This window comes from Cygnus atratus, chromosome 7, assembly GCF_013377495.2.
Source record: "Cygnus atratus isolate AKBS03 ecotype Queensland, Australia chromosome 7, CAtr_DNAZoo_HiC_assembly, whole genome shotgun sequence".
NCBI lineage: Eukaryota > Metazoa > Chordata > Aves > Anseriformes > Anatidae > Cygnus > Cygnus atratus.
In genome coordinates, this window is record NC_066368.1 from 3,487,863 (window position 1) to 3,504,359 (window position 16,497).

At 38.7% G+C, this 16,497-nt stretch overlaps 2 protein-coding genes across 8 annotated transcripts in view; one reads left to right on the top strand and one right to left on the bottom strand.

Annotated features, from left to right (window-relative positions):
- Window positions 1-10: 10 nt before the first annotated feature.
- BCCIP (BRCA2 and CDKN1A interacting protein) lies at window positions 11-10,544 on the bottom strand. The gene is made up of 7 exons (XM_035547517.2): window positions 9,979-10,544; window positions 8,001-8,075; window positions 7,295-7,375; window positions 6,042-6,134; window positions 5,376-5,563; window positions 3,840-4,020; window positions 11-416 (listed from the first exon to the last, which is right to left on the bottom strand). Exons 1-7 carry the CDS (start codon window positions 10,105-10,107, stop codon window positions 246-248), a joined length of 918 nt encoding a protein of 305 aa, XP_035403410.1. The 5' UTR covers window positions 10,108-10,544; the 3' UTR covers window positions 11-245.
- Window positions 10,093-16,497, top strand: part of UROS (uroporphyrinogen III synthase) — an 18,780-nt gene continuing 12,375 nt past the window's right edge. Inside the window, exons 1-6 of one of the 7 annotated variants that reach the window (XM_035547505.2) lie at window positions 10,093-10,179; window positions 10,780-10,887; window positions 12,777-12,884; window positions 14,215-14,311; window positions 15,519-15,608; window positions 16,353-16,436. In XM_035547505.2, the coding sequence (XP_035403398.1) occupies window positions 14,240-14,311; window positions 15,519-15,608; window positions 16,353-16,436 (246 nt within the window). In that variant the 5' untranslated portion in view covers window positions 10,093-10,179; window positions 10,780-10,887; window positions 12,777-12,884; window positions 14,215-14,239. The remainder of the gene's footprint in view (window positions 10,180-10,779; window positions 10,888-12,776; window positions 12,885-14,214; window positions 14,312-15,518; window positions 15,609-16,352; window positions 16,437-16,497) is intronic. The other 6 variants (XM_035547509.2, XM_035547507.2, XM_050711796.1 and 3 more) reach the window with 6 other exon arrangements.

The window sequence follows — 16,497 nt, forward strand, 5'->3', positions numbered from 1 at the left end:
GTTCTTCAGGTTTTTTTTGTAACACTGGACTTTTATTGACTGCTTAATGATGATACCAAAGTACAGTAAGATACAATATTTTGAAATATTAATTTGATGGGTATTTTTAGTTGTACCAACTACTTGTCTTTTAAGTGTACAGAGGAAGCATTTCAGCAGTACAAAACCGTTAACTCCATAGTAATCTTCTGAAAAATATAAAGTTTTGCATGTCTGATTTATAAAAAAAAACTTTATAGGAAAGTTCATGGAGAGAGATAGTCTTTGAGTTTATCCATAATTGCATTAATTCCATCGGCTGGAACTAGCATAACAGTCCGCAAAGGTTTCATTGGTACATCATCAAAGGACCATCTGCCGCCCAAACAGGTGTCACTTTCCTCTTGCACAGAATAGTTGAACTTCAGAAGAGCTTTCTAAGCAACAGAAATAAACGCATTAGGATTAAGTGTTTTGATTAGCCTGAAGATAATACATCACCTAAACAAAGTAAAAATAATGATCCTATCATGCACATGCTTGTTAAGAAGAAAAAGTTATTTTCTTCCCTATTGAAAGTCCACCAACACAACCTACAACAGAATCCACTATTAAGTGCATTAAACTATTTGCTTTTCACCTTATTTTACAACTCATATTAAACTCTAAAATGACTGCCATCATTACATTTTGGTAGCATCAGAATAAAAAACAAAAAGGAAAAACTAATACCCCTTCATTTGCTTACTGTGACTCATTTTACATGGTTTTAAAACAGCATCTCCTTTCATATTATTGCATCAAGAAATGTGGACCCTTAGAAGCCATTGTGCCTAGTATTAGATGCAATAGAAATGGTCAATAACATTATTGGTTAATAATACTAGACCTTCAACCCTGGAACAAGAGCAAACCACTAGCTGTGTAATCTTGAGAATTAGCAGATCAGCCAAAACCCAGAGGAGAGGAACAGTAAGAGACTGCAGGCAGAATGGAGCCCATGCGAAAGGGGATTGTTTGGTGCAGGCAACATGGGGAAGGCCTGATGGATAGGAAAAAATTTACTTAACAAGCATTTCTAGTAGTCACATCAGCCAGTTTATGAAGTATAAACTGAACTCCTAAGGAGAAAAACTAATCTAACATCTACCCTTTGCAGGGAAAGTTAAGTTCCAGTCTCCCTGTAGTTTGGCTATTTACTAACTGTACCTCAAGGCTGTAAATAGAATTTGGGAAGATTGGAAGAACCATCAAATTAATTGAGTGGCTTTGCTAAAGAACAAACAATTTGAGCAATGGAGGCCCTAAACTTTTAATCAACTCCAAGTCTGTTTGTAATAGAGTTTTTCTTCTGTTCCCTCAATAACATTTTAAGGACCAGAATAAAGCACAGCCAAGGAGCTGACAAGTGCAAGAAGGCATCTCTCTTTTTCTCTTTTATTCAGCTCTAAGTATCTGCCTCACTGCATTTAATACCATTTTATGGAAATCTAATTAACATTGTGTGACTGGGGAGGATATACACTCCAACACTAATTTATTTAGCACATATATATTCTTAAGTTCAGAGACTAATCTAGAAGGATTAGGAAGGAATTCTAGTATCAGAAGGATTCTAATATCCTTCAGAATGTGTTAAATTATTTTGTTAAAAATGCTAGAAAGACTTACAAAGAAAAGTAAGTTCAGTTTGAGTCTACCCACTTGAGTTGAAAATTATTACAATTTAGATAAAAACGTACAATTAGTCTTTAAAACACTTCTCTAAATAACTTAAAAACAAACACAAAATAGGTCTTCGAGAATGTAACACCTGGTAGACGCATGGGCATCACAAGCTTCTCCCCTTCATTTTTTTAATAGCATGTTTACACAGAGTTCATTTTCAGTTGGTAAAGCTGCTGTGACAAACACAAAAAGAAAACCCTAAACTTGTTGCTGCACAGAGGCTACAGCAGTACTCCCTATAATTATCCAAGAATGCGCCCAGCTACATTTTTCTTCTTCCCAAGAGATATAATCATAGCCATATCATAGCCTCTACAGAGAGGAACGTCATGAATGATTACACAAGGAACTTGTGCCATTAACCATGATGCATGTGCAAGGACTTTATCCTGTAGGCACTGCCAGAAATGAAGAAACAATGGGCTCTTCACAAAACAATAACATTACAGAATAATATTTTTAAAGCTTTGGAAAAAGAAAAAAAAAACACTGAAAGTTTCTATGCGTTTCAAATTACGTTTTTAATTTAATTTCCTGCATCCTTGCCTTTCTTGATTTCACTTGTGACCAGAATTGTGTAGGCAGCCTGCCTTGGGAAATTGGAAGTAATATTTTCATCTCAGTATTTTTACACTTAATATTAATATACTCCTTCTGAGTATAATAGAAAAGGGAAGTGATGTCTACTTGTTTTCATCTTCAAAGGCCATATTCTGAGCAGTCTTTGAAAATAACAAGCATCCAAAAGGAAATCGACACATCAGCTTTGCACACAATACCAACAACACAACTGCAGAGCTTTGCATCTGTTAAGTTTCTTGGGAAGAATTCTCAGAGAAATACATTTAACTGCATTACTATATCTAAACAAAGCCTCAACAGCTGTTTCTCTGACACTGGTCTAACTACATTAGAAGAACAGGAAATGAGATCTGTGTTTTTAAGTGTTACCATGTACTGAAGGTTCTGATTGAAAGTCCAACAACAGAATACTCTGCAGTTTTTTTTTTTTGGAAACTTTATTCTTTTAAGTGTTTAAAGCTGTGACGCATGATTAGACACAAGTTAGAGCACCCTGCAAGCTACTACCTGTTGTTTGAGCTGCTGCTCTCAAACACGACTTGTTATGTAGATCATGTTAGCTTAAATCCCTCTGACAAAGCTAACCTGCTCAACCAGCAATTCACAAGCTCACAGCCAGTCTTCTCCAGTCAGCAGTTTAGCAAGTCTTCTGCATTTGCTATTATTCAGATTAAAGACAAGAACTCCACCATTCCCCAAACTAAAAATGAGTAACAAATTGTTGCAAGGAAAACTCAGAAGTCCTGGGACACCCTGTTAAATTCAATGCCCAGATTCATTACCATTTATTCATTCATCCTCAAAACGTGGACATTTCATTCACAAGTCTGACAATTATTGCATTCAATTAAGGCTCTTCAACATCGCTACATAAGTAAAGAGATGGAGTTAATTCTCTGAGGCCAAGACGCACAGAAAGTAACACTTGATATTTCCCTTGAAGCCTCTGCCTATTGCAGGTATCCTTCACATTTTTTTCATCAACCTCACAGCTCTGGTATCAGGTAGTAATGCTGCCACAGGCAGTGCCTAGGCAACAGCATTCTTACCATCATGCTAATTGTGACCTGATACATATCACATTAGTAAATTCATGCCAGTGCAGAGGGTTAATCAATAGTTTGGACTTATGGGTGCCTGTCAACTGCCAGCTGAACGTGAGCCAGCAGCGTGCCCACGTAGCCAAGAAGGCCAACAGCAACCTGGCCTGCATCGGAAATACAGTGCCCAGGACTGAGGGAGTGCTTGTCCCGCTGTACTCAGCACTGGTGAGACTGCTCCTCAAGTAATTTGTTCAGTTTTGGGCCCCTCACTACAAGAAGAATAGTATGAGTTACTGGAACATGTTCAGAGGAGAGCAAAGAAACTGGTGAAGGGACTAGAAAACAAAAGACATGAAGAGATGCTGAGGGAACTGGGGTTGTTTATTATGGAGAAATATGTAACCGTATCTTTGTAAAAATATCCCTTGAATTTATGGTGGTACACTTTTTTGTAGATGTTGTAAAGAAAAAATAAACCTTTTGAACTAATCGAATTGAGTATGTTACCTCATAAAAGAATTCTTCCTCTGCGTTTGCAAACATTAATTCCTCCTTTTCCTGATTTCTCTTCCCTTCTCTCTTCTTAGAATTGCTCTTTGCAGCCTCTGTAAAGGTCTTGCTGATAAGAAGGTAATAGTGGCACTTTCCACATGGTTTGTTTGTTCTCTGTGCTTCCGTCAACTCTTTCCTAAAGATAAATTAATGTTTACATGTGCAATTTAAAAATAAATGTTTACACACACAAGTTAAACCTTCAGCAGTGTAAAAGTAAAACTTATGATGTATTAGTATAGAAAGTATATTTGTACTGCATCCTATTCTTTTACTGGTGCCTCAGAAAATAAAAATTGTATACGCATTCCTAGTACTTAACACACTATTTGCACTTTAAATCAATAAAAATAAGGATGTCTTTTCACCTCCCTCTGCCAACATATCTCTTTTTTCCAGAATATTGTTCATGGCAAAGAAAGTATTTAAAAGGATTTGAAGTGCAGCTCTCCTTGAAATACATCACTTTATCACTTCCAGGAGGAGCTCTAACAGCCAGAAGATACTCTTGCCCACCCTTGTGTTACACATTATCACTGCAATGCTCTAAAACCATTACGACAAAGAGACAGATCTGAATTTGAGTTGTGACAAGTGCAGTCCTAGTAGTAAACCTCAAGATCAAGCCCTCGAGTACCTCGTTTTTTAATTTAAAAACCTTACTGACTAACCCTATCTAAGTGTTTTCTTTCATATCAAAGTAGTAATTCCTTGAAGGTCTACGTTACTGTTTGAACGAGCCTAACAGCAGCCAACCTGATCTGACTTCTAATCTCGCCTCACAGAAAGGGGAAAAAAAAACCAAAAACAACACATCTTCGTTCAATTACTAGAGTTCCTTAACCAACATGATTTCCTGGTTCTCAATGTGGCATTAAAACAATATACCATCGTATCACAGCTGATTTATTTACTTACTGTCACCCAATCTATGGTGTAAATACAAGAATTCAGAAAAGATCAACCATCACCTAACCTGCTTCACTCATTTATCCGAAACTAATCAAAATACTGCATGTGGTTTTCATGGGCCAGAACTTATCCACCTTGTAAGACTGTCCCTAAATCCAAAACTTCCGTTCCAGAGCCAGATGTTAACACATGATCAGAAATATCCAAGTTGCTCAATATTAGCAAAGTTACAATTTTAAAATTTTCCTAGATCAACATGAAAATAATCTGCAATACAAAGACAAACTATAATACACACATAGCTATTTCTTTAGAGGAAATCACTTAAAAATATGTGCTGTGATACCATCTTAAATGTATAGTTTGAAAAGCCCGAGGATATAAAAAGTATTAAAAAAAACACAGAGGAGAGGAAATTTCATCTCATATGAGATGAAAATCATTTTTTTTCAGTTCATGTCCTACTTATACCTATAGTATCAGTTCTCTTAACACAGTTCTATATAAATAAGATTTCTGAAGAGATATGAAGGAAAAGTACTGTTCAACATCACATCAAGGAAAAAAAAAACAACTTACTGAAGCTGCTGGTGCATGGGCAAAGCAATCTGTGGTGGGACATTAATGAATCTTTCACTCAGTAGGAAACCCACAGGCTTAGTATCATCTTTTAGGAGCTTATCCAGTTGTTCAACTACATGCTGTTCACAGTTTTTCTCACATCGGCTTAGAATCAGCTCTTTGATTTGTTCAGCACATTGTGTACCCTAGAATCAAAGTGTATATTTCCTTTACATTCACACATCTTGAAAATGAACTTTGAGAGAATATTCAACAGGTCTATCAACAATTTCCTAAGTGGTCCCTAAAGCACTGTAACTGCACTGTCTCTGAAATTATTTACCAACCCTGAAGCTGAGGGCAAGCAACGGTTCTTAACTGATAGGAATGCAACTAGGAGCTACAACACCAGTACCTTCAGCAGAAAAAACTGAAATCTGCAAAAGATGAAAGTGAAGAAATACGAGAAGGTGACAGTCCAGTTGCCCTGGAACTACTTGTTACACCGAATTTTAATTCTCTATTCCAATCTTAGCTTTACGTTTGACCTTCAGCAAGTTATGCAGGACTAGAAAGAAAAGAAATTCAGAATACTGAACCAACTGTCTAGGCTTGCTATACAAGGCAGAAAAGCAGAACAAAGCCTCACTTAGGACAGCCTAGAAGTTAATCATGAATACCAACCTTCCTTTCAGTTAAGTTTAAGAAGCTTATAAAACCAAAGACTTCATCATCGTCGTCATCTTCATCACTGCTGTCTTCCTGGACCTCTGCTTGCTGTTTAATAAAGAAAAAGCAACAATTCATTTTGACATTCTATTTCCACTCCCAGCAGCAAAAAATGTTCTTCTCTCTAGAAGATGCTCTGCAGATGACAACCATCTAGGCAATCTGTACCAACACACAACCTACAAATTCTGGTTATGGTTATGGAAGTGCCACATCATGGAATGGCTCTGTGTATTTAGAGCCAGCTGTAGAGAGCAAGGTCATGCATCTTCTGCAGGAGGGTCTTTTGAAAGGCACTAAAATTTGATAGCTCATATTTAATATGCAGCTTACTGGTATAAGGGATAACACTACCTTAAGCAAAACATTTTTTTTTCAGTTTCTAATGCAGAGGAATAAACCTACAAAGCCTTAAAAAAAGAACATAGAATAGAGCTTTAATAAGAAGGGCAAGAAAAAGCTCAACAACACTCCACAGTAAGAAACTTGGCCAAGGAATAGGGGATCGTGCAGTTGTAACATAAGGATTATGTTAACCTTGGGCAGAAAAACTGGTGGCACGAGAAAAGAAGAGAAAGTATAGCAATGACACAATGCAACCAGGTACCATGGCATAACTGTGCCTTGCAGCCACAGCCTGTCTGGGTTTGAAAGGAACAGCACCATGAGATCCTGAGCACTATAAAGTACAGTACTGAACAGCTTCCTTGGCCAGCAGTAACTTGGGGGTCTCCGCAGAGTGCTCCACTGCCACAGGTAAAGGAATTCAGGGCTTGCTTCAGGGTCCTTTCCTACACCCAAAGAATTCTGCAGACTACTGAGGAAACCACAAGAAGAAATTGCATGGGAGTGTTTTTGGTGTATACTTCTCTATAACCTGAGAATGCACGGAAATTATAAGGTCCTATTTCTTACTGAGATGTAACAGAGATACTTCAGCGTTATGACTCTACCACACCAAAACTCATTAAGAAAACTGAAGAGACTTCTGTATGTGAAAAGAAAGCAATCGAAAGAGTAAAACAAATTCCTCGTTTGGTTGAAACTAGACATGGAAAATCTCACCTCCCATAAAACAATTATTCTCAAACCAAGAAAACAAGCAAATTACAAACAACATTAAAGACAGGAGCCACTTCTGGAAAGTGTTATTTCATTTTAAAGTAAAAGGTATTGTGCCTAATTTACATAAGTGATTTCTATCTTACCTTGATAATACTTCCAATATGATTCTGTTGTATTAATATATCCGTTAATTCAGCAGTGTTAACAGGAGCTTTTAGAAACAACTGGAAAATAAGAAACGAGTATTAAGATGTTTTAGACCTCATATCATGGGCCACTCAGTAGAAAATAAAATTAGAAATTTCTCTAAGTTGTTATGCAATGGTGTGTACCTCCTTTAACTTCCATTTAGTGGGGTTTGTTTATTCCTACAATGTGATACCATAACGACCAAAAAGCAGCTTCTTAAAGTGCTTGCTCCTTGACTCTTCACAAGCTGGCATTTTGTGTGTTGAGTTTGGTACGATCTGAATAGTTGCTGAGCTTAAATTTACAAGAACAAAAAGAGCCAACAGAAGACTGGAAGCTGCCACACTGAACACACACATTTAGAGCTGTAATTTATAAAAAGCTCTCCAAAAAGATGATTAACGCTGAATGAGGTTTTCCAGGCAGCAACTAACACAATGAAGAAGGAAAGATTATACACACTGTGGCCTACGGTTCATTGGGTAAAGTTCTTGAAACTGTGGTTTAGTAGACACATTTATTAAAATGTGGGTGTATTTAATCTTCATGAGCTGAACCACAGTAAAACTATGATCCCATACAAATAACATGAATCAACAACTCTGTGTGACTCTACTATTTAACAGAAATATCGTCCAAGCTAACAAGAAACCAAAGTACCTGTTGAAGTAACTTCTTTATCCCACTGTAGTCATTGTCTGATATTGAATGTGCTTCAAATTCAATATTCACTTCCTACAAAGAAATAAAACGCAGAAAATCAAACATACTTTGCTGGAAGCCATATGAAAACAAAGCTAGACTATAAGAAACTTGAAGTAGTCAACATCAGAAATTGATCTTATTTCCATCTTTCAGTAACATCATCAATTTTACACTTTTTGTTATTTCTTCTGTATTCTTCAGAGCACACTTGTGAAAGAATTTTTTTAAAATTAACTTAAAATTGCATTGTAAACAAACCTTCAGTGCTTTGTTCCCCCAATCTGGTTCCCATAATTATGCTTACTATAACCACATACACTCTTAGCGTAAAGAAGTTTGACTCAGCCACTTAAACTCTTAAAACTGCAGGATTGGAGTATAACGCCTTGGCTAAAGATGAACTTTTCTGCAGACATTTAGACTACTACATCCGAAACCATACTTCTGCTATTTCCTCCAATACCAATGGAATGGTTATCCCACTCTGGAAGTCTGTTTAGTAGACACACAATGAAACACAGTCAGAGCAAAAAAAGGATGTGACCTGTACCTTCTTCCAGAACAAAAGCTGTGCATCCACCAAACATTCTACTGTTATTCTATTTTACTAGTACTGCCTGTCAAATCTGTATTGTCTACTTATATTTCTGCGAATCACTGTTCAAGATCATCTAAATTGACTTTTCTATTTAATTGTTGGGTTTCATTCCACTTTCTGAACGATTTTAACAACCAAGCCTTACTTTTTTCACCCATTAAGACCCACAACTCTCTCTAATCCCAAATCAAGGTCATGGACTTGACTGCCCGCTGGGAGAACAGCCTTAATAGCATATTTCCAATGCAGAAAACAGGTATACAACTAATTTTGAAATGGGGAAAATGAAAATCAGGACACTCACTATCACATATATTCTTCTGTGGTCTAGCATGGGTACGTGACACACAGAAAACACCCTCAAAACCCCTGCCACTCAAACAGTGCTCCGAGGCTCAAGAAACTTCATCCACAAACACCACCATATAAACCACTGTTCTACCAACATTTTGTAGGAAAGCTACATAACACACTTTAAAAAATATATAAGGTCAAACTAAGTCAATATCCATTTTATGTGGCACATATTTCTAGTAAGTGGTAAATGTGCTTTTTTGTCACGTTAGTATGACTGATACTAATTTTCTATTGTAACAGGTTAGAAGTATTTTTTTTTATTTGGTAACAAGCTAACTGAGGCCTTATCTAAGAAAAAAAAAGTTAATTAACTCAAAGTAAAATCCTAGTGAATAAAATAAGGTTAGCGAAATATTTGTTTTGAAATATACCAAGTTAAAAAAAACACATGGATACTTCTACTCTTTTGCTCCATTTACGCCCTATGAAAATGAGAAACGGCCTTATCACCCTAAGGCTGTAATAACGTTGAAATCTGGGGCCCATCCTCCCAGAAAGAAGCCCCTGCCCAGCGCTGTGCTGTACAACCAGCACGTTCCCTGCTTGTGCAGGTGCAGCCACATAAACAGAGAGCTCAGGGAGGATATCAACATGTGATCTTGATGCCTGGTGTGGCTCTTTTTTCTTTAAATACACAGAAATTAACGCAAATTAGAGCACACGTGTGCTGAAGGCACTCCTTTTAAGCAGCTGGCTGTGGCTCCACACAAGAGCTCGGCTGGTCACTGCATCACTCGCTGCAGCTTCGGTCCCAGCGAGCACGGGGGTGTCCGCAGCGGTGTCCTGCTGGCTCCAGCACACGCTTCTGTGGCTCCACAGCTCACCTCGGTCACGACAAACCACGCACGACGACAATCGCTCACCTGGAAGAACAAACCTCGGCCGAGCACGCCCGGATAAAGGCAAGGCTTACAGGCGGACCAAGGCCGGGGGCGAGGCACTACCCCCAGCCCCCCGCGGTGCCCCGGCCCCACTCACCTCCTCCACCCGCTCCTCCTCCGACCCCGAGCCGCCCGATGACTCCGACTCCGAGCCCGAGTCCGATCCGGAGCCCGGCTCCGGGGCTGGCGGCTGGGCCCGGGCCCTGCGCTTGGGCGGTGTGGCCATGGCGGGGCGGCGCAGGCGCTGCGGGGCCGGAAGGCGGCGGGCGGTGCTCGGGCCGGGACGGGGCTGGGTGAGGTGGGCAGGGGCCGGGGCGGTGGTGGTGGGAGGCCGGGGATGTGGAGAGCGTAGCGGGGCCCGGCCCTGCTCGGGAGGGAGGGAGGGAGGGATTTGGGGTTCCCCCACGGGGTGCTCTCGTTGTGCTGCTGGGGCCGGGTGTGCCCAGGGCCGCGCTCCTGGAAACCCTGGGTGTGTGCTCAGAACGAGCCCGAGCTCTGCTGAAGCACCCAAAGGTGTCCCGTAAATGTGTCCTCATGTCCCCTGCACACCGACCACCTCCACACTTGGCCCGCTCGTGCGCCTCCTGGCAGGTGCACGGCGTGTGGGAAGGGGTATGGGGCCAGAAGTGAGGCCGTGGCATCTGTGGTGTTAGTCAAAAGAAACTGCTGACCGCAGAATGGGAGGAATCAAGTGCTTCCTGCTTGCTTAAAAACGTTAATTCCTAGACTAGTTAGAGGTAACGCCAGGCAAACAAACAGAAAAGGTAGTAAATTTAAGTGTAAACACAATGGAAATATGGTCTTCCTAAACAACAATAAAAAATTGAAAATGCATTGAAAAAGCCTTTGCACCAGCAGTATGAAAGCTGCCATTAACATTTGAACCTCTGTAATGCAGCTCATGTTCTGTGTAGGACTTTGGGTCTAGCTCGTGGAGAAGTATGGGTGCTGATGAAGCTGTCTGAAGAGGACTGGGCTGCTGCCAACCAGAAGCACAAGGCCTGAGGTATAATTTTGGCTTTGTACATACAATCCGGACAGGTCAGAGTTTGCTTGTCCCTTTCAGGTGTCAGGCATGTCCGTGGTGGGTGCTTCTGGTTGTTTGGTTGTTGGTGTTTTGGTGTGGTGGGGGTGTTCAGGGCTGTATTTGCTCAGGAGCACTGCCAAAATATAAATGCTGATCCGTAGGGAGAGAATTCAGTGTGGGAAAAGATATATTGGTAAAACCCTTTGCTGCAGTACAACTGTCTCAGTGGGGCTGCATGCAATATATATCTGCATACGGTTTTCTGTTGTATTTTTGAAACTATATCAGTCAAGAATCACGCTAATTATCAACATTGCTCCTGGTAAAAATCCATGATATAGTGCAAAGGTCTGAGTTCTTTGCAGCTCCCCTGGACTGGCATGTCAGGGAACAAGTTTTGTGGTTGAGTTTTGTGGTATAGACATCTAAATTGCAGAAATTATTCTCAAAAAACTTTGAGTTTAATGATGTATGTATATTATGTTAACTATGATTTGGTAAATTTGTGAAATATGATTTACAGTAGCCTTACAAGTAATCCTTTTTCCTTCTCTGGTTATTAAACCCAGCTAATTTCTGTAAAAGAATATTGGTAATAAATACATAGTATCAAAAATTCTAGCCCAAGGTTTTTCAGTTTTTTTTGACGTGTCAAGGCTGTCTCCAAATTCATCTCCATTTCTGTTTATGATGGAACAGACAATTCCTTTTACACTTGGCAATCAAACCTTATTGTGTGGCCCATACAGTTTCTTACAATCAAAGTAGGGTTAGAGTTTAAGATGTTTTGCAGCACTAGGTGTCACCTAAAAGCAGAAACAAAAGGACCCCTTTATTTCTTTTTGCAGGCTGTCCTCTGTCCTAAAGCTAGTTGGTTCACAGTTAGGTTGGGGAGAGCTTTTCAAATGAAAATGCCCTGCAGAGTTCTACTTCGTAGACATGGTTTTATATTTAAAAAAAAAAAAAGAGGCAAAGCTGCTCTAATAGGAGAGGATACTCTTCTAAGGGAGCAGGGACCTGGAGATACACAGCTAGTAATCAGCTCTGTATTTTAACTGAAGGCATAGTGATGTTGAATTTTACTGTTCAGTGCTGTGAATGGGAAGCATTTCAACGATGTCTATGAGCATTAATAGTGCTCTGAATGCACAATGTGACCCAAAAGTACCCTTCTTCTAAATTAAGTAACGTGGAGTAAGAGAAATAGCACCAAACTAGTTTGAGTCTTTGTTCACAAAGAAATGCCTCAGAAGTTTTGATCACTCTTCTGGTTTGTTATCAGAGCTACCTCAGTGGTTCCCTAACCTCAGACTGGCCAATACAAGTTTTTTCCATCTTTGTGTATGTATTTGCTGAAGACAGAAAATCTGTTGTCCTTTTATTAGCTGTTTGCAAGCCTAATGGGTTTTAAATGGTATTTTCTTAACATTTGAAAAGTAATCATTGCAGGGTTGTTATTGGCACACAAGCAAACAGTGTGCTTGTTTCCTGAGCCAAAAGTGGGAGGCCAGCATCATCCTATAAACTTGGCAGTGTAAAACTTACTGAGGTTATTCATACACATTCTCACTTCCAGATGTAAACTGGGCACCCTTTGACTCTGCAAAGTCCATGCATTGCTCTAAGTAGAAACTTTTCATGGTTGTTTAGAAGTTCATGCATTCCTCTCTTGATTAAATATAATAATATATAAAATAAAATCTATATGTTAAAATAGAAGATCTCTAAAATACATTTTCAGCAGTTCATAGGAACTTGCATGTAATTTTTTTTTCCCATAAAATCATCCAGTTTGTGATGCTTCCTAGTGGAGTTTTGACTTCACCCTAGAAATGTATATTGACATATTTCGGTTTGAAACTGACCAGGTGCGTCTGTCCCTCTGTGAGATCTGGTCAGCCTTCTCTCCTGCCTGCCTGTTAAGACATCATTTTACCTGGATTCACATCGATGTGAGCGGTGTTGGGGCACAGCTGGTAAGAAAGTGGGTTTGGATGGGTTGTGGCCCTAGCATTTTGTGTGCCAGCCCTGCTTTTGGAAATGGGCGTGTTCCACTTTTTTGTATGATCACACCTGCTACCAAATCTGCAGAAACCTGTCTGAACTGTTTGGACAAGAACAACAGAATGGCCTGATGAGAGGCTTATGGCTGCTGAAAAGGACACTAATTTTTCAGCATTAATACCAGAAGCTCTCAGGGGGTACTTGCCGATCAAAACAAATGTTGTTCATGATTGTACAGACTTACAGATTCCCTAGCTCTAATTCAGTCTTCTGTTGGGCACTTGCAGCCCCTTCCTGGAGTCAATAAACAAGCTGCCTTCTGGCAGAAATGAAAATAAGCCAGTGGCTTCTAGCAGCCTTCTAGTGGTTGTGCAGTCTTGCTCCTTTTATAAGTAAGCCAGATGGCTGAGTCCAAAAGGCAGTCGTATGATCTCTTTGTAGAGGAGACAGCTAGGTAATTGCACCTTGCAGTAGTAGTTCATGATATTTTGTAATTATTCTTTGGTTTCAGTGTATGTTTTCCATGTAGGATCTAAGTAAAATTAATTTGATTATTGTAACTCACCTCGTTAAGTGTGGATGTTTACTGTGGCAAGTCATGAATAATAAGAAATGGGTAATAAGGTATAGATGGGAAGCTAATTCATTTCTAACTAAAGAAATAATTAGAGCTCTGCTCTCCCCAGGTGAAACACTGAATAGACTTTCATGTTATCTGGGTTTTTTATTACAATACCTTTGGAAATCATTCTTTCCAAAAAGACTTACTATCTTGTATACTTTGGAAGGACTTTTTTTTTCCATACGCTTACATTTTGATGACTTCATAACGTTATTAAACTCTATATTTAGTAATATATACTTTAGAAATAGGAAGGTTGGATTGGAGTGAAAATTTTGAATGTGGAAACGTTTGAATGTGTTTAAGGGTACCTGTAGATGTTTAGAGCCTAAGCACTGCAGCTGGAGTTGTAGTGAAGATTGTTAGTAACTTCAGTATCACAACAATCAGGGCTACAAAGAACTGCCTGCAGACTCTGTTTACAAGGATGTTGGATTTCTTTAATTACAGGCTGTTATAATCTTAGTGACTGAAAAGTCTCTTAGGGCTACTTAGGCTTAGTAGCAACTGGATACTCAGAAGTATTTGGGAATCTAAATCTTGAAAGCCATGGGATCTACTTTAGCATTTGCTATAGGTTGAAATCAGCGAGAATTGTACTTTTCAAGAATATGACCCCCCAACAAAGTCCTTGTTTCTTTTTCTGCATGTGCTTCTAATTGCTGCCACTGACTTCACAGGGTATTTCAGAACTGCGAAGCCTAAATGGTTCCCATCGTGCCAATTTTGAGTACTGGAAGTCTTGTAGAAATGGGCACTTCCATGTCTAATAGTAAGGTGCGTGGAATTAAACACTTCAGTTATAAAAGAACATTAACCTAGGTTAAAAAAAAAAAGGAAATTTAAAATCCACAAAATGACTGTATTATGACAGTCAGGTACTGAGTTGCTGGAGATGGGTTTTCTTTGGGTGCCCTTACACCACCTGCATTTTGCAGTGCTTCTGGCTGTAGAGGAATGTGTGATGCTGTGCTTGTTACTTGCACCCACTCTGTTTACTGTTGTCTTAAGCTGCATTTTCAGTGAAGTGTTTAGATATTTTTTCGAAGACAAATTTGTCCAAACAGATCTCTTTAGTCTTTGAAGTTTTGAGGATTTCAATGCATTTCATGCACATGAATCAAATTTAAGATGTTCTATACATCTGAATATTTGTATTTGTTCTTTTTAAAGAGAATTGGCAAGAACATAACACACAAGTAATTAAGGTAAATGTGCAATTAGAGAATAGATTTCTGTTTGTTTCTATTAGTCCATTTGTTTACTCTGATGCTTATTGGATTTGCTTAAGGGTTGTAAACTACCATTGAATTCAGCACCAGAGTCAAATTCTGAGGAACTGAGAACCTTCCTGCATTTTTCCTATCTTCCATTTTAATGGCAGAATATATTTTTTCAGTCTTGCCTTGTTTACTACAGATGTATCAAAAAAGGCATATGAATAATGTGCATTATATTCAGATATGTATGTTTTTATACCTGTTTGCATTTAAAAAAAATGAAATGCTGTCCTGTACATGTTTGCCCCCATGAAAAGGGTGAGAGACCAAATACACCCAGTTATATCACTTGAACATGCACACTTACTATGAGGAGCATAGGGTTGAAACTGACACAGAAAAGGATAGAATAAAACAGAATAGAACAGGATAACATTGTTACAGATAGGAGCATATTATATTGCTGAACGTGACTGCACTGTAAGGGTTGTCGCTTCCTTTACAAAATATTTCTAAATTCACTTTCCTTGATGACTTTCATTGTAGCTTCTCCCTTAAGCGGTGTTATCTAAAGCCAGCATGTTATTTGCTGGTCTTATCAGGGTGGATGTTCATTCCCAGAGAATGTACATTAACTGCTTACTCATTGTATAGACAGCAGTGCAACTGTTAGCGGACCAGTTTCTTCTGAAGCTGAGCTATTAAAGCTGCTATTCAGTAAAAAGACCTCTAGATCTAATTTAGATTTTTTTATTGTATTTCAGAATTCTTTTGCAATTATTTGGCAAACAATGAAGGTTCTGTTACTGAAGGACCCCAAAGACAAAGATTCAGGACCAGATCCGTATATTAAAGTGAGTAAACTTAATAAAAGTAAACAGTTGTGTCCCTTCACTATTATATAATACCGTCACTCAGTTTAAGATAAATGAATCTAATTCTTTCAAGTGAAAAAGCTGCTTAAGCAAAATCAGGAGTACATGTCTGAAATTACAATATCTTCTAAGGAAAAACGTAAGCTAGAAAATTGGCTGTTACAAATTTCCCATAACTGAAATAGTTTTTTGTACTGAATTCAGCATTACAATTCTTAGACAATGCTGATATTAAGACAATTTCATTTAAATTAATTAATAATGGTTATGTTGATGTGATAGTTCTATAATTACAAAATAATTTGGTGATCTCAACCAGAAATGTAGTGGGCAAAGGAGGCTGTGTGTTGCTGTTGCCCTTTCTTCTGTAGACTTCATTGACGGGAGTAGTTTTTGCTTGTGAAAGCAGTTCTATTGACTTCAAGGAATTACGGAGATGTTCAAGAATATTGGCAGGGTTAGTTGATTATTTGTCACTTGGGTGTTCAGGGCTATGTGCTGATTTATACTGTAACTACACAGTAGGAGACCTCAGTTTCACAGCTGTTTGTTCACAATCATGCTGTAATACTAAATCTGCCAATATAGATTCACTAATAAAAACAGATCAGATACTGTTGTATTTTAGTTTAGGAAAAAATACTTGTGCTGACATAGTGAATTTTTGAAAGAATATTTAAAATGTAGAAACTTATTTCAAGAACTGTACATATTTTTCCATAGGAATTAGGATTATATGGACTTGAAGCAACTTTGATTCCAGTTTTGTCATTTGAATTTGTATCTCTTGAAAGCCTATTTGAAAAGGTAAGTTTTGAGTGATTTGGGTTATTTTCAACAGAGTTTAGGCAATAATTGCCAAGGTGCA

Bases quoted from the DNA above. Each gene is read 5' to 3' on its own strand.
- BCCIP (XM_035547517.2), bottom strand. From the start codon at position 10,107: ATGGCCACACCGCCCAAGCGCAGGGCCCGGGCCCAGCCGCCAGCCCCG. The intron at 4,021-5,375 runs GTAAGTTGTTTT...ATTTATCTTTAG, and splicing joins CCCATGCACCAGCAGCTTCA to GAAAGAGTTGACGGAAGCAC. The intron at 417-3,839 runs GTAACATACTCA...TCTGTTGCTTAG, and splicing joins AGGAAGAATTCTTTTATGAG to AAAGCTCTTCTGAAGTTCAA.